Source organism: Lissotriton vulgaris, chromosome 8, assembly GCF_964263255.1.
Source record: "Lissotriton vulgaris chromosome 8, aLisVul1.2, whole genome shotgun sequence".
Taxonomy (NCBI): Eukaryota; Metazoa; Chordata; class Amphibia; order Caudata; family Salamandridae; genus Lissotriton; species Lissotriton vulgaris.
In genome coordinates, this window is record NC_141696.1 from 545,139,692 (window position 1) to 545,165,520 (window position 25,829).

General features: G+C 45.9%; 1 protein-coding gene across 1 annotated transcript in view; it reads left to right on the forward strand.

The window, feature by feature from the left end:
* Positions 1 to 25,829, forward strand: part of MOSPD2 (motile sperm domain containing 2) — a 501,534-nt gene that overhangs the window by 344,841 nt on the left and 130,864 nt on the right. The window contains exon 12 of the mRNA XM_086934358.1: positions 2,018 to 2,114. Coding sequence (XP_086790484.1) covers positions 2,018 to 2,114 — 97 coding nt within the window. The remainder of the gene's footprint in view (positions 1 to 2,017; positions 2,115 to 25,829) is intronic.

The following is a 25,829-nucleotide window of genomic DNA, read 5'->3' on the forward strand; positions in this document are numbered from 1 at the left end:
TATATTTTTATTTATAAAGTTTGCACCAAGAACTGAATCTCATCTAGGCAGTGGGAAGATTAGTGATAACTAGCAGCAAACGGTGGATATAAAAGTTAGCAGAAGAGCCAAAATTAGCAGTTTTACACAAAGATTGCCAAGGCTCCACCCTCCGCAGTTGCAGTTTGTTCCAAAGCTTGAGCCTGCTCACTGAAAAATTTGATATCTACAGTTTGTTGGAGTAACCCGAAAAAGACCAACTTAAATGCAGCACAGTGACTTTTGGGGCTAGCGTAGCATCTGTGTAAGATAGAAAGATCCAATACAATGTAAGTGTTGGTCTGCTCTGGGTCAACAAACTCAAAAAGCCCCAACTAAGCATACCGGGCCAGGTTTGAGCAAGGGAACTAGACATCCATCCTTACTGCCCACTTTCGGGCAAAGGACTATTTGGAACTTTGCTAACAAACACGATGCTACGCACCGGCTGCACTTTTATGCTAGCCCGCCCTGTGCAGCTTGAAATGCACTGGGCTAGTCACAAGCAGAAGAATCTCCGACTTTCTACTAACTGCCTACATTTAGGCTTGATCTCTGCAAGCTGTTTTTATCTGCTTTTATCATGAGCTAATTATATGGCTTTTTTTTTATAGAACTCTGTACTCTAATACCTGATACTGTTTGTAAAGATTTTTTATTACCTACACAGTAAAATTCACTATGACTCAAATGTATGTGCTTTAAAGGTCAGTGTCAAGATTTTAAACTGAATATTGGCGTAGTTTACAGTGAACAGATTGTGATGGGAGGTATGGTATGGCTAGAGGAGCCAATAAATCCGGCAAAGTGATGCTTTGTGTAACAGTTGCACTTAAGTTAGTTGACTTTCTTGGAGGCCACCAAATAAAGAATTCCCATAATGTAATTCTTTAGTGACTGCTCCTACACCTTGTTTGTGGGTCACTGGTGGTATGAAATATAATAACTTGCGAAGCGCATCTTGAAGCGGTAGTCCTTGACCACCAGTACTCTAGAGGTGATAGTGAAGGGCACCCAAACTAACAAGTGCAGAGACTAGGGCGGGAAGTTCTTTAGGGAAGTGGACACATTTGTCTTGGCCCCATTAGCATGCACTCATAGTTGGTAGCTGTGTTTAGTTAGCTTCAACAATAGCTTCCAGTCACTGAAGACATTTATGAAGACATTTATGCAAAGGCGTAGTTCTTGAACAGTATTTGTTGGGCCCTTCATCTGCATATAAATTAAGATATAACCACTAAAATGAAATTTGAGACCCGAGCAGAAGCCGGATAGGTATGTTAAATAGCATAAAAGAGACTAGGGACTTCTCCGTCTGTAGACAGCCGTGCTGGAAGGTGAAAGACACAACTGGGCTTGTATTGTCATTGCTGTACTTCCTGCACCAACAATTCTTTCTCTTTGCTACCCATTATGCATTACTCTTTTATTTTCTTAGGATTTTGTAGTTTTGAATCTGCATGTAGATTACAATGAGAGGAACCTCATTGATTTCCAATTTTTGGTGGGAATATATGTATTAAAGTAATGGTAAGTTTTGATGATACACTGTGGATCTTAAGACCTGTTTCTGTCTATTTCTCCCAATCTTATTATGCTTTGAAGCAGTCGAGTTTCCAGTGCTGCATTTTGCAGACACTACACTTACAAATCTGAATATGTATAAATCTCTCGATTTGCAATCTGCTGACTCAAGAGACTGTTTGGTATAAATACCAGTATAATGAAGGGTCAGATTGGGTTCATTTAAACAACAACTCGAATTGTAACTGGCTAAGATGTATTATCTGTAAATAAGTAAATAATGGTTATTGACATTTTCGAAAATGGCTCTGTTTAGGATGTGCTTCCTTAAGTACGTTACCTCTCTTCTACTTTATTATTTGTATTTTCTATTACAATGTCTTTTTGAAGCGGTGCTTTGTTGCCAACGGTGCAGCACTGTATGAACAAATGGAAAAATATTCTTATCACTCCAAAATCCGTTTCTCTCTTTAAGGTGAGGACTACTGCACCTGAAAAGTATAGAGTGAAACCTAGTAACAGCAGCTGTGAGCCCGGCACATCGATGGACATAGTTGTATCTCTACATGGAGGTGAGGTAAAACTGTTTAGAAAAAGTTTCAAGTAAAAATAAAATGCATTACAATGAATATTATCATGCAATGGATCCACTTTGGCTTAGTGAACTCGTTACTTTATTTACACCGAGCACGAGAAATTTGCCATTGTTTAGTGCACTACAGAGACCACAGTGCCCGGGATGTCAGATCTCCAGGTTTTCAACTTTTTTTTCTTGAAATTTTTCTGTTTTCATTTTGTTAACCTTTTTATGAGCATATGCCGGTTTGGTGCCCCATTTCACATTATGAAAAGCAAATTATGAACACAGAAATATACTGGATTAGATAATCTAGCTAGTGAAAAGACCTCGGTGCAAGCATGAAAACTGTAACAAAAAAGAGGTGATGTGTTAAAATAGAAGGAAAACAAGACCAACACGTTGTTAGAGTTTATTATTGATATTTCTATAGTGCACATTCTGCCATGGGCAAGGTGTCCTAACGCTTTCAGAGCACAGAATCTTTGAATGTTCTTGTGATCTGGGCAGTCTCTTAGGTCGCTGTTTCGTATCCAGTCAGTTGTCTTTGTTATTCAATCAGTTGTCAGTGTGTTATGATTTTGATATTTGAGAAATGTGAGCAATCACTCGCATATCTTTTTGGTCAGAGAACATGCATATTGATCAGGTGATGTATTTTTCTTTGTTGAATTTAATAGCAAGTGCAACTGTGATACCCGACTATATGGCACATCTGAAGTAACTTGGATCTGTTTGTTCTTTCTACTGTCTTCTGTTGTATCTGTGCGCTCCATGTTATGACATGGAGTGCGGTTGGGGCGATATCATGATCACCAGCTGTATTGTGTAGTTCAGCTTTGTCCCGTGCAGCCTGTCCCGCCTAGGAAAGCAGAGTCCCGCCGCCTGATCACGCTCTACACTGATCTGCGCCCCTCTGCCCTCCTTGCGACCCCAGGACACTCACCCGCTTGATGTAGATTGCCGCCGGATCCAGCATCCCAGCAACAGCGCCCTCACCAGGAACCAAGAACACTTCAAGCCCGCACAATCGTTCAAGACTTCAACCCACCACCGGAGCTCCGTGACTCTCGCCTCCGTTAATCCCTGCGCCTGTCTCCAAAATGGCGGCTAATAAGGACATCGCCTGACCGGAGCCTCCACCGGAGCCGCTCTCTTTCACCCTGCAAGTGCATAGACAGCCAAGTGGGCTCCAAGCCATAGTCCTGTTCGTCATAAAAAACCTAACAGTCCCTTCAACGAAGCTGCATGCTCTTCTCCGCCTCAGACTCACGCCTGTCTCCAAAATGGCAGACAAAGAAGACTCCACTTGACTCGAACATACACCGGAGTCGCCCTTTACAACTTTCAGGATTACGACCACTGCGTGAGCGCCAAGCTACAGCCCGCTCCACCTCTATTGCAACAAAAAGCCTCCTCACCGGCTCTGTTGCCCACCACCGCCTGTCTCCAAAATGGCGGACAATGAAGACTCCGCCTGACTCGAATGTCCATCGGAGTCGCCTCTTCCGCCTAACAAGGTAACGACCACTACGTGGGCGCCAAGCCACAGCCCTATCTACCCTCTACTGTAATTAAGAGTCTCACCTCCGGCTCCCTCTGATGCCCACCGCCGCCGACCCTGTGCCTGACCCCAAAATGGCGGCCAAAAAGGACATCGCCTGACCTCGCAGTGAGCTATTGACTGCCAAAATCGTGAGGGGCACCTAACAGGGGGTCAACGGAACGTCCTCTACCACTATCCTCAACCACTTGCCCTCAATTCGACCAACTAGGTCCTGTAGACCTAAAATCTTTACCTTTACGCCAGACAGGGTGCAGCTCTATCAGAAAGATCACGGCTGCTAGAGCTTATTAACAGCAACCTTAGAACTGCGTCAGATCAGATCCCGTACTGAGCCGGCTGTTGGTGTGTACGTATGCGAGGCATTCTGCATGTCCTCTCCTGGCCAGAGTCTGCATCACACACCACTCTCAAGGTGCTAGTTTACAAAAGTCCAACTACCAATTTGAGACAGATTACCTGCATACTCCCAGCAGTTCCACACGGGCTTTAAGACCCTCGCCATCGGCCTGGAGCCTCACTCTCATCACTCTATGGGACCACCACCCTGGGTCACCTAAGATCCAAGCTTCTCATCGCAACCTATCCAGGCTCTTCCACCCTCTACTATCCTCACAATGGCCCGAGACCAACCTCCCCATCCTCCTCCAGTTCCACTTTCCCACCTTAAACCTCACAGTCGGAATTCTTTTTCCATCATCTTTCCCCCCCTCCTCTCTACAAAACTTCGACGCACTTTCAAGCAGAAACTCATCCGCAAACATAAAGAAACTCTAATCATTGACATCTACCACTCGACCTCCTCAGGACCGATGAAGATGGACCTGATACTCCATACCGAAAGGCCCGAATATTGGGTCTCCACAATCAGAACGCGGATGTTCATCGCCAAAACCACCTCCACTCCTCTTAGCTGCAAATTAACTACGATTCTTCCGTGCAGATCAGTTGGCAGGGGCTATACAACCGTGACTATCTTCACCAATGGCACAGTCCTCATACAAGCCAACAATGATAACCTGGAAGCTTTTGACTCTTTATTTCCCTCTCTCAAGTCCGCCCCCCACACCCCGCCGCACCTCGCATCAACTCCCTTATCGTCCACTCCCTCTACAGACAGAGAAGACCGCGACACACCCCCTCTCGATCCACACGCAGCCCGCCAGGCTCCCCCCTCCCCCGCGATATCCCACCCCCCACGCCCACCTATCCACCACCAACAGGAAACCCAACCCTCACCCCCTACCCCCCCCCCCTTTACCACCCCACCCCACACAGCTACCGCCCACCTCCTAGGACAATCACCTCCCTGCCAACAGGCAGTCCCCAGCCTACGAGCCTCCCCTCCAATCTCCCCCCAACTCTCAGTCCCCAGCCTACGAGCCTCCCCTCCAATCTCCCCCAACTCTCAAACCTCCCCGTCCTATCCTCCTCCCGACCCTCTCCCCTCCCCTCCCATGTAAAATCTCCCACCCAGCCCCCTTCCCACACGTCCCCCTCCCTCTACCCCGATCCCTATCATCCAACCCACTCTCCCGAACTACAACACGCTCGGCCCCACTGCAGTTGCCCACAACCCCCCCATTGATTCCATAACTAAGCGGCTCACAGCCCTAGAAAAACAGGTCGACTCCATCACCCAAGGCCTAATTGAAACCCTCCTCAACCTCGGTATAGCCTGTAATCCCCCCAAACCCCACCCCCGAACGACCCTCCTCGCCAACGCCAACGTCACCCAGGGACCCACAGTAGTCCTCAATGCTCAATGTAATCCCCCCAAACCCCCTCCCCGAACACCCCTCCGCGCTAACGCCAACATCACCCAGGGGACCACAGTAGCCCACAATGCTCACTCGATCGATCCCTATCCCAAGGTCCTGGTCTCCAGTCCCAAAAATTCTGAACTCTCTAGAGCCCCTTGGACCAGGCCCCTGACCACAATCTCATCTCACACCCTAGGAGGCGCAAAACACCTGGCCTCCAGACCGCTCAGATCAGAAGCTCCTATGTCAGATTGAGAAGCAACATTACTAGCCACGACCTATGACTCTCCCATCCCAGTCTCACCTAAATCTAAAATCCAAGTAATCACTGGCTACCGGAAAGATCAACCCACTCTCAAACGGCATAGATTACCAGTCCTCACCGCTATACCTAGAGAAGCTAAAGACAAAACCATCAACACTCAGGAGAAAATCACCAACTGCCTCCTAATCAACTGCAGATCGGCCTCATTACATGCAACGGACTTAGCCGAAGCCATCCTCACACACGACATTGACGTTGCGTTCCTCACTGAGACCTGGCTAAATAAGACATCTCCCCCCTGCCTAGACATGCTGGTTCCACCTGGCTTCTCCCTCATCTCCAAAGACAGGATTAAACAACGAGGAGGTGGGGTTGCTATCATCCACAAGGACAGCTGGAACATCACAGAAACCTCCTCCTTTGAATACGACTCATTTGAATGTCTATCCGCTGTCATCAAAACCAAAGACAATGACTCTCTACTATGCCATCTACTCTATCACCCCCCGGGCAGAAACAATAAGTTTGGAGACCAACTATCCAACCTGATCGCTCAAGACGCTCTTGGTGATTCCAAAAACCTTATTCTTGGTGACCTGAATCTCCGATGGAATGAAACCCACAACCCTCTAATTAGATCGCTATCCAGCCTCCTCGCCGATAACAACCTCACGCAACACTGCACTGAGGAGACTCACTACAAAGGAGCCACACTGGACGCCATCATTGCACAAAAGAATTCAATCACGATCAACCACATACTTCCCGTTGATTGGTCAGATCATCATCTGATCCTATTTCACATCAATCACCCCATCATCCCGCTTAAACCTCCTCAAGACCCCCCCAAATGGTCGAGAAACCTCTCCCAAGTACCTCTTGACCTTCTAGAAGGCCAGCTAAGTTCACTTCTTCCAGACAACTCTCCACTCCTTTCGACCAACGATCTCATCGACCACTACAACTCTGAGCTAGTCTCCATTCTCGATAATCTAGCTCCTCCAAAGCTCAAAAGAAGCCGTGCCACCCAGTCTAGATCCTGGTTCAATGCGGACCTCAACGTAGAAAGAAGAACCCTGAGAGCCAAAGAAAGAAAGTGGAGAAACAACCCAACAGCCATCCTTCGCCTACAACTAAAAACAGCCCGCAGGAAGTATAACAACCATATCAAAAACAAGAAATCCAGCTTCTTCCGAGAGGCACTAGCCAACTCCAAAAACAGACCTAAGGAGCTCTACAACATAATCAGACATCAAACTTCTAAGCCTCGGCCCTCACCCCTGCAGGCGTCCAAAGAACTATGCGACAACTTCGCCAGCTTCTTCAACGACAAGGTTTTAAAAATCGAACTATCTCTAAACATCAGCAACGCGCCCATCCCTCAGGCCCTCCCTTCTAGCCCCTCTCCCCTCCTTTGGCTAAACTTTCGCCACGTGCAGGAAACTGAGATAATCTCGCTGATCTCGACCTCCAAACCATCAGCTCACATCTCAGACCCCATTCCCCCCTCACTTATCAAAAAATTGAAGTTCACCTTAGCACCCATCTGGGGCAAAATCATAAACAGCTCCCTACAAAGCGGAGTGGTCCCCGACTGTCTAAAAATGGGACAAGTCACCCCTTTGCTGAAAAAACCCGGCCTTGACTCTACTGACTTGAACAATTTCAGACCGATATCAAACCTCCCTCTACTCGCCAAAACACTGGAACGCTGCGTTCTCCTGCAATTGACTCATCATCTGGATAACATCAGTCTCCTGGACCCCCTCCAATCTGGCTTCAGACAAGGCCGCAGCACAGAAACCTCAATGCTGAACATCATAGACGACATTCACGGCTCTCTTGACGCTGACAAGTGCTGCCTTCTCATACTCCTTGATCTATCCGCAGCTTTCGACACGGTGGACCATAAGCTCCTCATCAAGACTCTGCAAGCAAGAGCTGGCCTCGGCGAGGTAGTTCTTGATTGGTTTTCTTCCTTTCTACATAACCGCTCGCAAATAATAAAACTGAAGAACTTCACCTCCGAAACCCAGCAAGTCAACAAGGGTGTCCCCCAAGGATCGGTACTTTCTCCTCAGCTTTTCAACATCTATATGGAACCGCTCGCCAAACTACTCAGGAATGCCAATATCCTCTTCCACCTCTATGCGGATGACACGCAGATCTACCTGGAAACCTCTTCACTTAATGACATCCACAGACTAAATGCTGTCTTAAACGATGTTCAAGATTGGCTGACAAAAAACCACCTGAAACTTAATCCCGACAAGACCGAAACTCTTCTCATCTCAAACAAAGAAGACAATCCTCAAATCATTGAGTGGCTGAAGTCGATCGATGCGCTTAAAGGTTCTCTCACGCCAACTGATTCCGTTAAATCTCTGGGTTTCACCCTAGACCCCAAACTAACTTTGACAAACCACATTAAGAACTCGGCAAAAAGTGCTTTCTTCAACCTCAGACTGCTAAACAAAATCAAACCTTTCATTCCAAACAAGGACCTTAAACTAGCCACACAATCTCTAGTTCTATCTAGACTGGACGATGGGAACTCAATCCTTACAGGTATCCCCAAATCGCACCTGGCTCCATTAAAAACAACACTACATGCGGCAGCAAGAATGATCACAGGATGCAAAAAATTTGACCACATCTCCCCAGCACTCAAAGAACTTGAATGGCTCCCGGTGGAAATGCGTAGCACCTTCAGAACGGCCTGCCTAACCCACGGCCCTCCACACCGGAAAACCAGAATACTTGGCAAACAAGCTAACAAAAGCAGGCCAAAGTAGATATTTGAGAAGCTCCAACTCTCTGTTGCTCATCCTACCAAAAACCAGAAAGAAGAAAACTGCGGACTGCTCCTTCACTGGAAATGCCCCCAAAATATGGAACTCTATCCCCCCGCATATCAGAACTATACCGTCCTATACGGAATTCAAGAACCAACTCAAATCCTTGTTCCTCATCCGTTCCCTAGGTCCTAGATGACCAGGATCACCCACAGAAATATGTGCTATCTCTGTATCCTTCTACCAAAAGCCCTACTGTTACGAACTTTTCCTCCTCCAATACTGTCTTTTGGGGATCGCCTTTATTTGTTACGTGTCTTGTTGTTTCACCTTGTCATTCCTTTTACTGTAAAGCGCTCTGCTACCCTCGGGTCTTGTTAGCGCTATAGAAAACTTATAAATAAGCTTTGTTGGATGTTGTCAGGACACTTCTCCAGGCCCTGTGAAAATCTGATAGAACTGGATAGTCCTTGCCTGCTGTCCCTGGATCCGGAGGAGCCAGGAGGTACTGCAAGCTTCCTGAATTAGGAGTTACCTAAATTTTAAGCTTTGAATAGTCTTAGCTTATTTTTAGAGGGTAACATGGAGGCAGAGACATAGGTTCAGTCGTAACATTTAGTGATTGTATTGCCCGCCGGGTCTCTTTAGAAACGAGATGATACTTCTATTTCTCCTAATTTCATTTGCATAGTAGTGTTTTCAAAGCTTACAGTAGTAGTAATATGTTTCAAACTAAAGCAAGGCATTTGAAAGATTTAGACTGCTCCATGCACAATAATCAAAGCAGTAGAATTATCTGGTCTGCATGGGTAGGGTACAGGATCCAGTGTTTGACAACGTTTTACTTAGTTTTGAGGCACACAATGCTGCACCAGTGTTATTCCTCGTGACCATAGTTGATGTTCGGGTTGGCGACATAGAGGAGAAAGAGGAAACGTCTGCTGTTGTTGCTGCTAGGATAGAAAATCATGGATCAGTAGAAACAGGTACATGATCCACATACCTCCACAGTAAAGGAGTGGGTTTGTTGACACAGGGAAAGTGTGATTATCTGGTCTCTAGTCTTGGGCACTTAAAGGAAGAGTCAAACTTGGAAGTGGGTGCCGTTGGAATACCAGACCAAACATGGCTTCATAGCTGTTTTGGAATACATCAACATCCTTCACAAGCTTGTCATTTAAACTAATCATCTATTCAAAATACCACTATAAGTGGGATGCACAAACCCTATAGTAGTGGTGAAACTGCTGTATGTTACTTGAATGATGTACAACTAACAGCTGGTAATAGCGTTCTAAGTGAGTGAGGACAAGACCTGAAATAACTCCTGTTTGGCAGTGAAAAGAGAAACAACCGACCACAACCGAGCACAACCATCTTCATAGCATAGCCTTCTCAGTGAGAACAGCTCAACACTATCCCTGTCTCTAACACAGCCTTTGTTGGTGCATTGGAGACAACTGTGGCCCAAACAGACCCTACACTGTGGTTGTTGACCCAGATGTGGAAAAAGAGGTGTTGTGCCAGGCAGCTTCTGCAGGTCATGGCATGATCCTGCTGCTCTTAGGAGGGTGCTAACATTAGAGTGGACTGCTACTATATCAGTCACTGTAGTGGTAAACAACTTTAGACGTGCCTGGGGCTCACCCTATCATTATGTATGTTGCTCCTCTGCATCTTCAGACGTTGATACTCTTTGGCCGCCCTTCCGAGCCCTGCTGTGCATTTTGGTAAAGTGGTCTGCTGCTGTGGATTTGAACTTCCTGATAGTAGCTGTGGTCCTCAGAACAACATGAGATTCATTTTTGACAAGCGTCTTAAACAAGTACAACACACATCACCTGTGGGATGTTCATATTTATTTCTAGACAGTCTTGTGTGAGAGTTAAAATAGGGATATCTCTTCAGCACACAGTGCATACTTCTAATGGTCATAACTAGTCCTTAAAGTGTATACATGACATATCCCCTTGCATATGTAATATTAGCCCCACTGCTAGGAATTTTGTAAACTTTTTTTGGAGAGGGTAGCTTTTGGAAGTCCACTAGACAATTAAAAATAACTGGCTCAATAGTACAGGAAAAATGTTTTTCAAAGTCTACTGCCTTACCTCTACATAGGTGAACATCTCCCTTATTTAAGGTATTTGACACTGTTAAACTGTTCCCTCACTACTTGTGGGGTGTCTGTCGCTACAGTGTCTCCTACAGTGGCTGGGTTTTTAGGAACACGCATTTGCAATGCTCTTTGTAGTGTAATATCATTTATGCAGGATCGTGAATACACTTTTTTAGTACTGGACATAGCTCTACAAGCCACTCCGCTACACAGGACTAACTCTCAGTCAATACGGAGTTTGATTGGGTGAAGGCCAAGCATGAGACTAGAACTTTATAGAGATTTGACACTAAGTCCCTTCCTACCTTAACTTCCTTGCTTACCCCTAACAAGGATTTTTCTCAGAAAGGACATTTTGCTATATTACTCTGGTTAATCTTCTTGCATATTTTTGACTCAACTTCAGGTCTCGCAGTGATGGTGAAGTGACTTGTGTGCGTCTTTTGTTTGGACTAACACGCCTAGTTAGCAACCCTTTTATCTCTGATTCTCTCCTGACCTTTTTACTGCATACACTTTCCTCCCTTTTTACTCAAATGCTGGATAAGCGTTTGGGTTTCCTGCAGTTCCTGGTCTGGTTTTGGCACTTCCCGCGTGCCTCGTTTCCCTTTTTGACATGTGTATAGCTCTTTAGCGTCAATCATTTTTATTATGCGGGAAATCAACTTAGTACACAGCTCAGCTGCCTACATCAACTTGCCGGCAGGGCGTACTCGCATAACAGTGACACAGCGTCTGGGCCTACACCCGGGAGGGCGACCCAGCGTAAATGAAGAAGCTCTAGAAGCAGCCCCATCTGAGCTATAACCACCGCTTTTATAAGGGAACAAACATGAAAAACAAAACCCCCAGCCTCCCACCCTCCCTTAACACCCCCCCAACCATTCCCACCCCGCATCAGCTTTTACCCACACCGTCACCCTCCACGATCCGCCAGTTCTACCAAGTAGCACTCAAACAGCAGGCGTTGCCCCCGTAGGTTCCAAAGGGATGAGTTGTAAGATTTGTAGATATTTCGGGCAGGTCACTTCTCGAAGGTCTTTAAAAAGGAGTTATAGGAACGGACCCCAGAGCTTAGCATATTCAGAGCCCTTCCCATCCATGCCCAACGAGAGCCTTTCCATGGCTAGAATGTGCCAGAGCCTTTAAATCCAATCTCTGGGGTCAAGAACGGCCGGGGAGCCCCATTGCGTCAGGAGGACCTGTCTCGCAGCCAACAAAGCTAAAGCAATCTGCCTACCCCTCAGCGAGCGCAAGGGAAAGAACTTAGGATGGGGAAGCCTCAACAGCACATGCTCAGGCATCCGGGGGAATGTAATCTGAAATGCAGCGTCCAACTCATCTAATACCATGTTCCAATACTGCCCCAGCTTCGGGCCACGCCACAGCAAGTGCACCAATGTCCCTGAAAGCCCACACCCCCGCCAGCAGAGACCTGACTTCGTAACATCCCATGCCTTGACGCGCGCTGGAGTATAGTACCAATAGGCTGCTACTTTGTAGGCCGACTCGGTACCCGCTGTATTAGAAGCCATGTGCTGTGCGCGATAAAAAAAACGTGCTCCCACTCTTTTCTCGTCAGGGGGCGCCCCAGCTCCGTTTCCCAGCGGACTTGCGCTTTTGTACGCTGCTTCTGAGGATGGCAGGTAATCATCGCATATAGCTCCGAGATGAGCCTCCGGTCGTCCTTCTTGCAGACCAACCATTTGTCAAACGCCGTCAAGGGCCGAGACATAAGAGCCACATTGGCTGGTTGGGTCACCCAATGCGCCACCTGTGAATAGTGGAAAGCGTCAGCCCTCAGCAGCTGGAAGTATTCTGCACATAACCGGGGAAACGGAATCAGACCATCCAGGTCAAAGAAGGAACCCACCCTCTTAGAGCCTTCCTCTCGCCAGCGATGGAAGACTGGGGACGCGCATCCTGGCGGAAAGTCTGGGTTATCCACGATAGGGGTCATTGGGTAGGGGAAGGGAGTCCACCCCTTTGGCTGTGCGAGTTGGTCCCATGCCTTTAGGGTCGGGGAAGTCACTGGGGAGGAATACAGACCCCATGCCCTACGCTTACGCGGCAACCACAACTCCCGCCATATGTTACAACCCGCCACCGTTTGGTCCATAAAGTTCCAATGCTTCCTAGACAGTGGCCTATTCCATTCTATGATGTATCTAAGACAGGACGCTTGAAAGTATGCCGTCAATAGGGGAAAGCCTAGCCCACCAGCCGCTGCCTTTTATTGTTCCCTAAGAACCTATTGAGGAGCCCCTGTAGCTTCCGCAAAGTACCCAGTAGGGGACTCAAAGGCAGTATTTGAAAAAGGTACAATATACGGGGGAGTACAGTCATTTTTATTGCAGCCAGCCTCCCGTACCAGGCCAAATTGAGACAGGACCAGTCCGAAAGGGCTTTGGTGATATGATCAACAAGCAAGGTATAATTTAGAGATGCCATTTTAGCAATAGATGGGGCCAGCCGGACACCCAAGTATATAATGTCTAAATGTACACACTGGAAGGCAAAGTCCTGCCTCAAATCCAGTACTTCTGCATCATGGACGGAGATATTAAGAATTTGTGATTTTGAAAAGTTAACTTTAAATCCTGCTACCTTCTGGAATTCGAGGTATTCCGTCGATAGACACCGCAGAGAGGAGTGAGGGTGGGTTAATGCTAGGATGACAATCGTCCGCATACAGACTAATCTTATGAGTATCCGCCCGAACTTGATCCCGGAGATACCGATATTAGTCCGAACGCGCTGTGCAAAGGGCTCCATATAGAGCGCAAAGAGCAACAGGGAAAGGGGACATCCCTGTCTCGTTCCCCTAGTGATGGGGAAAAGAGCAGATCTACAGCCATTCACACGCACTACCGCCTTAGGGGCCGCATAGAGGCACTGGATCCATCATAAAAAATTGACCCCCATCCCGAACGCTCTCAGCACAGCAAACAGATAGTCCCAATCTACGCGGTCAAAGGCCTTCTCCGCATCGATAGAGAGCAAGAAGACCTGCGTCCGAGAGCGATGAACTAAATCCATGAGGTGGACTACCACTTAGTGTTGTCCCCCCCCTTGCCGAGTTGGGATAAATCTCGCTTGATCTGGCTCAATAATTCCATCCATTAAGGGGCTAAGCCTTGCAGCCAGCACTCCCGCAAATATTTTGGCATCAATGTTGAGCAGTGAGATCGGCCTATACGAGCCACACTCTGCAGGGTCCTTCCCGGGCTTAAGAATGACCGTGATCGCCGCCTCTGCCATGGCGGAGTCACTGCCCCCGTATCAAGAAAGCAATTAAAAAGGCGGGTTAAGAGAGGAGGCAGCTCCACGCAATAAGTTTTATAAAATATTGCTGAGAAGCCATCTGGCCCAGGAGATTTAGCTATTTTCAACCGCGCAATAGCAAATATGACCTCCTCGATGTGAATCGCCAAATCTAAAGCTTCCGCCAACTCCCGATAGAGGAGCGTAATGCCACACAATGCAAAATAATCCGCTATTCCCCCAGAAGCTGCATCCTCCCTCCTATATAAGGTCTGATAGTACTGACGAAAAGTGCCCACAATGGCGGCATCAGTGGTTTGCTCAATTGCCTGCGGGTCCCTGATGGATTGGATAGTGGTTAATTGAACACGCGCCCGCAACCTGTGCGCAAGCATCGTTCCCCCTTTGTCCCCAAATAGGTAGAACTTGTGCCGCAAGCGCAATAAAGCATGCGCAGCCCTATCATGGTCAAGGTGCTTCAGCATGCACCTTTTCGTCTCCAACTCCCTCCATACCCTCGGTACCCCAGTCCTCTTATGGATCGCTTCCAAGGCACTAACCTCCTTCTCCAACTCTGCGCGCTTCTCCTTGCGCAGGCGAGAATACGTCGCTGCAAGCGCTATAAATTTTCCCCGCACCACCAGTTTCAAGGCCTCCCAGATCGATGCTAGGGGTGTATCCCCTACCTCATTTTCGGCAAGGTAGTGAATAATAGTGTCACGTATCTTCGCAACCACCGAGTCCGAGTGAAGCAATGAGTCTCTGAGGCGCCAGCCAACCGGCGGCGTCCGAGCGTCGCTGGAACTAAGTACCACAGTGATAAGTGCATGATCTGAAATGGAACGCGGCACAATGTCTGCTGCTGACAGATGAGGCAAAAAGGAGGACGTGGCCAGGAAGTGGTCACAACGCGCATATGTCTTATGGGCTGCCAAATAGTAGGTGTAGTCGCGCTCCTGTGGGTGCTGAACGCGCCATACATCATGCAACCCACGCTCTAAAAGCCACTGCTTCCCCCCCCCTGTGACATCGCCCCCGCCTGATGGGACCTCTGTTCTGATCTGTCCACCCCGCCTCCATTACAATATTCAGGTCTCCACCCACAAAAATCAGGTCGTCTGGCGACGCCAACACCTGCGAGAGGGCCGCCTGCAAGAAGGACTTCTGCTTGACATTTGGGGAGTAACTGGCCCCTATTGTGAATTGCATCTCCCCCCATTGCGCGCGAACAGCCAAAAATCTACCTTTAATCTCTACCACCTGGGAGATAACTTTGCAATGCGCGCGTGCGCTAAACAGAATGGCCGCCCCATGTTTCTTATTCGGACCCGAGGACCAAAGTTTGAGCGGGAAGCGCTTGTCTGCCATGCGCCTGATATCCTTAGAGAGGAGGTGAGTCTCCGGCAATAGGCACACACCACCTTCCGCATTCTACAGGAGGGAGAGGATAGCAGGGCGCTTCACTGGGCTATTTAGACCCCTAACATTGAGGCTCACTACCTTTAGGTCCCTACTCACCATAGCAATGAAAGGGATAGGCAGCCGATGCACGTCCCATCACCAAAGCCCCCATTGTACCACATTGTCCCATCTGATCCCTGGGTTCTCGCCCAATTCCCTGTGTATAGCTCTTTAAAACAAATTCTGACTTGTCCCCTACCAATATACTACTCTGAAACCAGATGCTCTACATATCTTTTGAGTGCACTCATGGCAACCCCTAGGGATTGACAGGTTGACCTTGATGTAAATCTTGTTTTCACTGTCTAAGATACTGCTTAATGTATTCTCTCTATAATGGAGGTATTTGTTTTTTACTACTCTCGCACCCCTGGAGTATTGATTGCATGGATTATATAAAAATAATTACATAAAAATCCTATGTTTACCCTTACATTGTTGGGGTCTTGTAATTTACCTTTTTTCTGATTGTAAGCAAAGATTTAAATGTATCATCCTTGTAAAAGAAGAGAAATCAGAAGTGCTTCAGGTCTGTATGATTCCATGCAGACCTAGGTAGCTCCACCAAGAGAAAGTATTTGGCTCTCTATTAATTCACTTGTCAACTTAATCAGTGGAATCATTTCTGTACTAAGAGTGCCAGCCTCTTTGAGAAAAGTCATTATTCCAATATTTTAAAAAAAGGATAATGGAGTGATGCTATGTCGTATAAAACCATCACTCGATTGGGTAGGTCTAAGAAATTGTTTACTTAATAGTTCTTGGGCAGGGTCAGGGAATGAGTTACAGAAAAATACTTTATCCCCCTTTGATACAGATACTCCTTAACATACCCTCATACCTATTCTTGACTACCATGAATGCTTGGTTTTCCACACCTTCCAGACAGGCAGGATTTAGAAGTAGATTTCCTACTAATAATCACTACCTTGTTTTCAAAACCTTATTTGATTAAAATGTAAAACTTAGGCAAGGTAGATTGATTGTTACCTAGGCCTTTGTCAGGTTAACAGATTGCTACTTCACAGGATGTTGTACAACAGTTGCATTGATGAAGGGCTTCTGCCGTTGATTAATTCCATGAACTTTGACACAGTGTGTAGTGTGCCACTAGGACCATCTCGCAATGCAATAATCCACCTTCAAACCAATCTATGGGTATTGCTGGGTTGTTGATTTAGCCCTAGTCTTTTTTCTTCTTTATTTCTCAGATTTATTAGTACACCATTAGAGATGCGTGCCCTCGAGGCTAGGCCTGTGTGCTACAATCCCCTGCTGTATTCAGATGATAAACCACCTTTTTATTGCAAATTGCAAACAATGTATATTCTTCATGATGTGTACCCTGTGCTGATTGTGCCTTAGGAATCAAGCTATTCCTAGCAAGCAAGACTTATATACACCAAAACCATTCTGCGGTTGCTCTTGTTTCGTTCTGGAGAGCACCCGGCCTAGCGGTTCAGCCTGGACTGTTCCTATTGGAGTGAGATTTGCAAGTGTCCAGACGGCCAGTCACTGGCTATAGTGGTATGTTGCCCCCAAAAAAATGATTGACTTGAATTCTACCTGGAATCATTACCAGTGGCTGAGATTAATTCAGGCATTCCACGCATCACCTTGTTTTCTTCAGATGGAGCAGTTACATCCCTCAGCTGTTAGAAATGGGGTCTTTAGTTGGTAATGGTATACACCCTGTCCATGCAGGGGCCCTTCCTTCTAGTCATACAGTAATAAAGTGGAAACCCCACAAATGGACACCTTAACATTTTGGAAAAAGAAAGTATCTTTATATAAACCAAATAAGACCAAAACGACAAATCCATCTTGCAATCTGACTATCAAAAGATTTTAGCAATTCTGTCCATAGAAAACTATGGATGTAGTTACATAAAGTACCTTCAGATGCGTTAACATTTCACATTGACAACCGCAAAAGAGCAGGGAAGCGTTGGAAAACACAGCGATGCGTCGATTCCGGAGTCCTTGGGTGAAGTGTTGCATCGAATCCGGACTGTTAAGGGAAGCAATGCGTCGAAATCCAAGATGGTTCTGGTCGACGGGTGATGCGTCAGAGAAACTTGGTGCGATGTGTGGAAATCCGGATGCACTGGAGGTCGATGTGACGGCAAATAGGTGTTGCGTCAATTTCTTCATCTGCGGTCCAACGATACGGCAATTTTTTTCAGCTGCACAGTTGGGCCTGCATCGTAATCAGTACGAAGGTCTCGGACTTCGGAGACATGGTACTCTGAACTCTGGTTGCGGATGTTTTTTTGGCCGCTTACCAGTACTGCGTCTATTTCTGTGGCTGGAAGTAGCAGTGTGTGGAAATTCTTCCCGCATGGCAGTGTTGCGTCAGAAAAACAGGCCCTGGAAGGGCGATGCATCGATTTTCAGCTCTTCTTGATGATTTTGAAGCAGAAACAACCTCCAAGGGCCTAGAACTGAAATTGGCACCATAAGGCAGATCAGAACTCCCAGCAGTGGAGTTCAGGGATGCAGCAGGTGAAGTCCTTGTGTGCCTGAGACTTCTTAATAGGCGGAATGCTCTACTTCAAGCCCTTGGAGAATCTTCTTAAGCTGGATACAGCAAAGTAAAAGTCCAGTCCATTCCACTGCCCACAGACCAAAGCAGCAACTGTAGGCCAACCCAGCAAAGCAACACACAGCAGAGGGTCAGTACTCCTCCTGACAGCTCATCAGCTCTTCTTCTTGGCAGGGTCCTCTTAGTCCAAAAGTGTTCTACAGTTCTGGGGTCGGAGCTCCACTACTTATACTACTTTCAGCCTTTGAAGTCTACATACTTCAAAGAATGTCTCTCTTGCTTACTAGAACCAGTTCTGTCCTTCTTGGTCCAGCCACACTACAGGGGGGTGGATACAGCATTGTGAAAGGTAGACACAGCCCTATTCAGGTGTCTGTGACAACTCCTCACACAACACTAGCCCAGGAAGACTCATCAGGATACGAAGGGCACACCTTCGCTCCCTTTGTGTGACTGTCTGGAGTGAATGCACAGAACAGCCCCTGTGAGTCTAAACCAGACATTGATTCAACAGGCTGAGGCACACAGAATGTTAAAGCCAATAAAGTCTGCTTTGTAAAAGTTTTAACACAAAAAATTACTGCCCCACTTGTTCCGTTGGCCCTTAGTTATAGGCAACACATCAACATTAGTTGGACATGTTAGGTATATTTATTTACCTTTGTTTTCAAATATTTTTATGAAAAAAATCATGGATTCACATGACAGAGAAGGAACACTGCACGTATAACATATAAGTACATCAACTGAAATACAACATTTATCAAATGAAAAAAATCACAAAGTGAAACATACATTGGCTATACACAACAAAACAACTATATCAGTTTCAGACTGTTCAAAAAAAGGCAAGTCAGATTTACAAGCCTCAATAACCATCAATGAATGAGATCTTAAGAACAGTATTGGACAAAGTCACATTTGCAAGGAGATATCACAATGCACAAATGATATAAATCAAAAGCTCTCAATGATGATGAATTTTATCTCCTTTCCTGCCGACGCGTTTCGAACTCCAAACAGTAGTTATGGGTTCTCTTCAGGGCCTTGTTACTTCTGTCTGTATGTGTGTAAGAAAAAGGTAACAGTGTGTGAGTGTAACTGCCTATGGCCTCATTGTATTATACTGCTACTGGTATCCAACATTCAAATACCATAGTACCTTATTTGTAGCCGTAGTTATCCTATGGGTATTTGTGCATCATTTGGAACTGCAATCTAAAGGAAATTAAAATCAAATTGTCATTTTCTAGTAAGGTTCAGAGCTAGCCCTACGGTAACCTATTGCCAAAACACTGCTGGACGTACCTTTCACTGTTTTGTGGTCCGTGTATGGGCTCTCCCTATGGTACGGTGAAGTTTTTGGACCTGGGGGGAAGGCGGGGATAGTGTTACTATCGTTATGCTTATATCGTGATCTCACTCGGTATAGTAGATTGTTAGAACAATCCTACCTTGTACGCGTGTACCGCGGGCTTAGGGAGCCGCTAGCTCCATTATCAGCTGTTAGCGCTCGGGTTCTGTTTAGACGAATCCCGTGTTTGGTCCCGTAATATCCTTTCGTGTCGCGCACTATTGAGAAAGGGGAGAATGAGTTTATGTCCCTGTGGCGGGGAACATTCTTTCATCCCGATATCTCAAACCCTCTGTTGGCTCACCTCGTTCTTCGCAACTTGTTCTCGCTCAGACTCCGTTCACATGGAAGGCGGCGGCCCGGTTACCTGGTAACTAAAAGCAGTTCCTGGACCGTGGGTGTTCTGGGATATGTAGTTAATTAAGAATGCGCTGAGCCCAGCACATTGCGAGGGCATTACTGTGTGGCTTCCCCAATGTTCTACCCTTCAGTCAAAGGGGCCATCACACCCCCCCGTGGAGCCCCACGCAATTATGGCATTATAGCCTAGACACTTCAGAGAGTGAGTTTAGTCCATTTTGTGTGCTATTGAATTTTAGAATGAGGTATGCCTCTTTCCTAAGAAGTGTTTCTTCAATGTCAATTGGACCTTTATTGCCAGTTGGCGCTATTGTCCAGAGTACAGTCCATTTGAAGTCCATTTCACTGTGGTTTAAATCCAGGAAATGTTGGACCATGGGAGCGCTCATAACTTTCCTCTGAATTCTTGATCTGTGTTGAGTGACCCGGATATTTACCTGTTGGGTAATTTTTCCTATATAGATCTTCTGGCATACGCAAATGATTGCGTAGACCACGTTTCGTGTTTTGCAATTAGAAAAACTGACATGTTTACATTTGACTCCCCTGTGTTCAAACTCAAGCCCTTCAATTGTGGAGTCACATGATATGCAATTTCCACACTTGTGGTGCCCTTCAATTGGCTTAAGGCCCCATATTGATAATAAATCGCTTTTGGGCTTTGGAGTTAACACGTCTGCTCTGATGACGTCCTGGCCAATACTTTTGTTTTTCTTATATGCGAACAACGGTCGCGGAAAGGGGCATTCAAGTCCTTCAAGTAGGTGCCAGTTTCTCAGGACCATTTGTCTTACTTTATGTGTGTCTGGTCCAAACGTTGTCACACAAACCAACCGGTCCATATCTTGTTTTACCGTTCTCTCAAGTAGGCACTCCCGAGGGGTATATTGTGCCCTTTTCTTGGAATTGTTTAGTAATTTCTTAGGGTAACCCCGATTCTTCCTCTCATCGCAGAAACGAGTTGCATGTTTTTCATATTCTGTCACCTCGGAACAGTTTCTTCGGATCCGAAGCAACTGCCCGTAGGGCAGATTATCTCTCAAGCTTCTTGGATGTGCACTTTGGTGGTGGAGGATAGTGTTTTTGTCCGTCTTCTTTCGAAAAAGAGAAGACTTCAAAAGACCATCCGTGCAACTTATCTCAAGGTCTAAGAATGTCATCTTCTCATTGCTGGACTCCAGTGAGAACTTATTATCACGGTGTCTACCATTAATCCACAGGTGGAAGTCCACCAACTCTGCGCGGCTCCCCTGCCACAGGAGCCACACGTCGTCGATGTACCTCAACCATTGTTTAATGTGTTTGCTGAAGGGGTTGTTGGAGTAGATGAATCTATTCTCATACTCCGCCATGTAGAGTATGGCCATCTCCGGCGCATACGGACAGCCCATGGCCGTACCTTTGATCTGCATAAAGAATTGGTCATTGAACCTGAAGTAATTCTTTTTAAGCGTTATTTCAGCTAATTTCAGGATAAACGAGGTGGGGACCTGATGGGGCCTGTCCCTCTTCTCAAGGTATAATTCTAGCACTTCTAGTGCTTCATCTTGGGGAATTTGGGTGTACAAGGACGTAACGTCCATTGTCACCATAAATTCAGTCATAGGGTCAAATTGTGTTCCCTCAATTTTTAGTAAAAAATCGGTGGTGTCCTTCAAATACGATTTTACATCACCAACAAAGGGCTTCAAAAGAGAAATCAATGTATTTTGAAAGGGGTTCCAAGCAAGACTCGCACCCGGAGACAATTGGTCGTCCTGGGGGCTCCTCCGGGTTCTTGTGGATTTTAGGTAAAAAGTATAAAATCGGCGTTCTAGGAAATTTCTTTATTAAGAACTCACTTTCTTTTTGTCCCACAAATCCATCTTCCACACCGCATTTTATTATTTCACAGATTTGTCCCTGGATGGCCCGAACCGGGTCCTCCGGGAGTTCTCTGTACCATTCGGAATTATTTACCTGTGTAGCACCTTCCTTAAGATATTTATCCTTAGACCAGATCACCACCGCTCCGCCTTTATCCGCGGGTTTAATGACGACCGACGGGTCGTCTTTCAAGTTTTTAATGGCTATGCGTTGGCCTTTGGTGATGTTTGGTTTGGTATATTTCTTATTCTTTTCTAGTTTATTAATTGCTGAAAGCATGACCTGTTCAAACGCCAGCACCTGCTTCGGGATGTTTTGGTAAGGAACAAAAGTGGATTTGTTCCTCAAACCTGTTACCTCTGTGTCCATACTTGGTGGTTTATTTGCAAAAAAGGCTCGCAGACGGATCTTCCTACAAAAAGCAATGGTATCTAGTTTAAGTCTGGTGAAGTCTGTTCGCTGACTAGGAACAAATTTAAGACCAAGGTTAAGGACAGCTTCCTCATCTCTAGTAAGTACTTTGGTGGAAAGATTCACTATTGTCGATGGTGTGGGTTCTAGGACTTGTAAAAGTTTCTGCAAGTGCGCATTTCCCATTGTGGTTTGAACCGAGTTTTTGCCTGCGGGCCTTTGTCTAAAAAAGGCCCTTTCTTGTTTGGATTATTCCCTCTCTCCTCTGGGCCTGATGAGTTTGAGGAGGATGATGTATCAGAGAAAGTTTTATAGCGATTTCTTGATCGACCCTGAAAATTGTATAGGGCTCCACGTGACTCTGTTTGAGTGTAATAGTCCTCCTTGAGGAATGGGTAGGCCCTCTCTAGTGTAAAAGCTTTTGAATCCCTCTCGTATTGTGCAGATTTAGAGTTGATAGTTATGTCTCTAAAAGTTTGAATATCCTTCTCAATTTTTTCGAGCAGTGCTTTGGCGTCAGAAACCGCTGGGCTTTCCTGAAGACTTTTGGTCAGAACCTCGATTTCTTCTAATTCCTTCGCACATAGTGTTTGAGCCGTTTCGATGGTATGGACCATCAGGTCCCGGCTGCACTTAGTGTTGATGCAACTAAAACCTTTTTTATATTCACTGTCCTCCGTAAATATAACAGGGACGTTTTTAACCTGAAGGCCCCATGGGATGGTCCCGCCCCTAAGGTGTTTCAGGAGAAAATGTCCGTGAAGTTCGGTTCGAATGTGTTTTTTCTTAAGTCTGATAAGTTTGGCCGACTCGTTCTGTTGTTGCGCGGAGGTACTCAAGGTGATATTATCAAAAGCAGATGAGGCACATAGGTTCTGAATATGTGCTTCAGAGAAGGATAAAGTGTGAAGAATCGGGGTTACCCTAAGAAATTACTAAACAATTCCAAGAAAAGGGCACAATATACCCCTCGGGAGTGCCTACTTGAGAGAACGGTTAAACAAGATATGGACCGGTTGGTTTGTGTGACAACGTTTGGACCAGACACACATAAAGTAAGACAAATGGTCCAGAGAAACTGGCACCTACTTGAAGGACTTGAATGCCCCTTTCCGCGACCGTTGTTCGCATATAAGAAAAACAAAAGTATTGGCCAGGACGTCATCAGAGCAGACGTGTTAACTCCAAAGCCCAAAAGCGATTTATTATCAATATGGGGCCTTAAGCCAATTGAAGGGCACCACAAGTGTGGAAATTGCATATCATGTGACTCCACAATTGAAGGGCTTGAGTTTGAACACAGGGGAGTCAAATGTAAACATGTCAGTTTTTCTAATTGCAAAACACAAAACGTGGTCTACGCAATCATTTGCGTATGCCAGAAGATCTATATAGGAAAAATTACCCAACAGGTAAATAGCCGGGTCACTCAACACAGATCAAGAATTAAGAGGAAAGTTTTGAGCGCTCCCATGGTCCAACATTTCCTGGATTTAAACCACAGTGAAATGGACTTCAAATGGACTGTACTCTGGACAATAGCGCCAACTGGCAATAAAGGTCCAATTGACATTGAAGAAACACTTCTTAGGAAAGAGGCATACCTCATTCTAAAATTCAATAGCACACAAAATGGACTAAACTCACTCTCTGAAGTGTCTAGGCTATAATGCCATAATTGCGTGGGGCTCCACGGGGGGTGTGATGGACCCTTTGACTGAAGGGTAGAACATTGGGGAAGCCACACAGTAATGCCCTCGCAATGTGCTGGGCTCAGCGCATTCTTAATTAACTACATATCCCAGAACACCCACGGTCCAGGAACTGCTTTTAGTTACCAGGTAACCGGGCCGCCGCCTTCCATTGTGAACGGAGTCTGAGCGAGAACAAGTTGCGAAGAACGAGGTGAGCCAACAGAGGGTTTGAGATATCGGGATGAAAGAATGTTCCCCGCCACAGGGACATAAACTCATTCTCCCCTTTCTCAATAGTGCGCGACACGAAAGGATATTACGGGACCAAACACGGGATTCGTCTAAACAGAACCCGAGCGCTAACAGCTGATAATGGAGCTAGCGGCTCCCTAAGCCCGCGGTACACGCGTACAAGGTAGGATTGTTCTAACAATCTACTATACCGAGTGAGATCACGATATAAGCATAACGATAGTAACACTATCCCCGCCTTCCCCCCAGGTCCAAAAACTTCACCGTACCGTAGGGAGAGCCCATACACGGACCACAAAACAGTGAAAGGTACGTCCAGCAGTGTTTTGGCAATAGGTTACCGTAGGGCTAGCTCTGAACCTTACTAGAAAATGACAATTTGATTTTAATTTCCTTTAGATTGCAGTTCCAAATGATGCACAAATACCCATAGGATAACTACGGCTACAAATAAGGTACTATGGTATTTGAATGTTGGATACCAGTAGCAGTATAATACAATGAGGCCATAGGCAGTTACACTCACACACTGTTACCTTTTTCTTACACACATACAGACAGAAGTAACAAGGCCCTGAAGAGAACCCATAACTACTGTTTGGAGTTCGAAACGCGTCGGCAGGAAAGGAGATAAAATTCATCATCATTGAGAGCTTTTGATTTATATCATTTGTGCATTGTGATATCTCCTTGCAAATGTGACTTTGTCCAATACTGTTCTTAAGATCTCATTCATTGATGGTTATTGAGGCTTGTAAATCTGACTTGCCTTTTTTTGAACAGTCTGAAACTGATATAGTTGTTTTGTTGTGTATAGCCAATGTATGTTTCACTTTGTGATTTTTTTCATTTGATAAATGTTGTATTTCAGTTGATGTACTTATGTTATACGTGCAGTGTTCCTTCTCTGTCATGTGAATCCATGATTTTTTTCATAAAAATATTTGAAAACAAAGGTAAATAAATATACCTAACATGTCCAACTAATGTTGATGTGTTGCCTATAACTAAGGGCCAACGGAACAAGTGGGGCGGTAATTTTTTGTGTTAAAATATTTAAAAGGTCCAGCCTTCCCCATAATCTAAGGACCTAACTCCTTTCTCCCTAAAAAATGCTTTGTAAAAGTGGCATTCTCAAATACAACATTTAAAAAAGAACTTTGGCCAAGATGGTGGCTTCTTGGATTGCTGCAGTGCTCACCCTAACCAGCTCAGGTGATTACAGTGCTAAGAGATGGCTCGTTAAGAGGATGGAAAAGACTGGCTGCGTCATCACCTACCCGTGGTGACCCGAAATGGGACAGATCTTGTGTGGCAGGCTTTGCATGCTGCTGGGCTTCTTCGCTCATTCAACGAGAGTTCAGCGAGTAATTGCGCTGCTGCTTGCAAGGCTGGGCGGCATCGGCTTCAGGCTCACTCTGCGGAGCTTTATGATGCCGCCCTGCTCCAACAAAACGGCGAAAGAGAAGGAGAAAGATCGTAAGGAAGTTTTGCAGGCTCCCCCTTCTACGTGTCGAACTACTGATGGGGGAAAAAAGGCGGCAAAACTGATATTGACATTAAACAAAGATCGAAAGCAGGTGCCACGGCAGAGAAACCGAGGTCGTTGAAAGATATCCGGGTCATGACCAGCGCGCAAGCACAGGTGGATTTGAGGCAGTCAGTAAACCCTGCAATCTTCAGCTCTGTTACACTGCTTACTGGGCTTGCGGAATTGGAAAAAGTAGGTGAACAGACACTGGGGGCTGATGAGAATGTGTCTGTAAGTACCGTAAAGGTAGTTCCAGAGGATGGTACTATTTCAAGGTCTTTGGCAAATATGCACAAGGGGGGTCTGGAGTTGGAACTGGGGGGGTGATGAAAAAGGTGCAAAATGCTCAGTGATAGATGATACCACGCAAGCTGTACTGTCTGAATCCCTGAGGGATCCAGGAATTTGAGATTGCGCACAGCTGGTTAGATCTTTGGCCTCCCCTCTAAATATTCCTGACCAACAG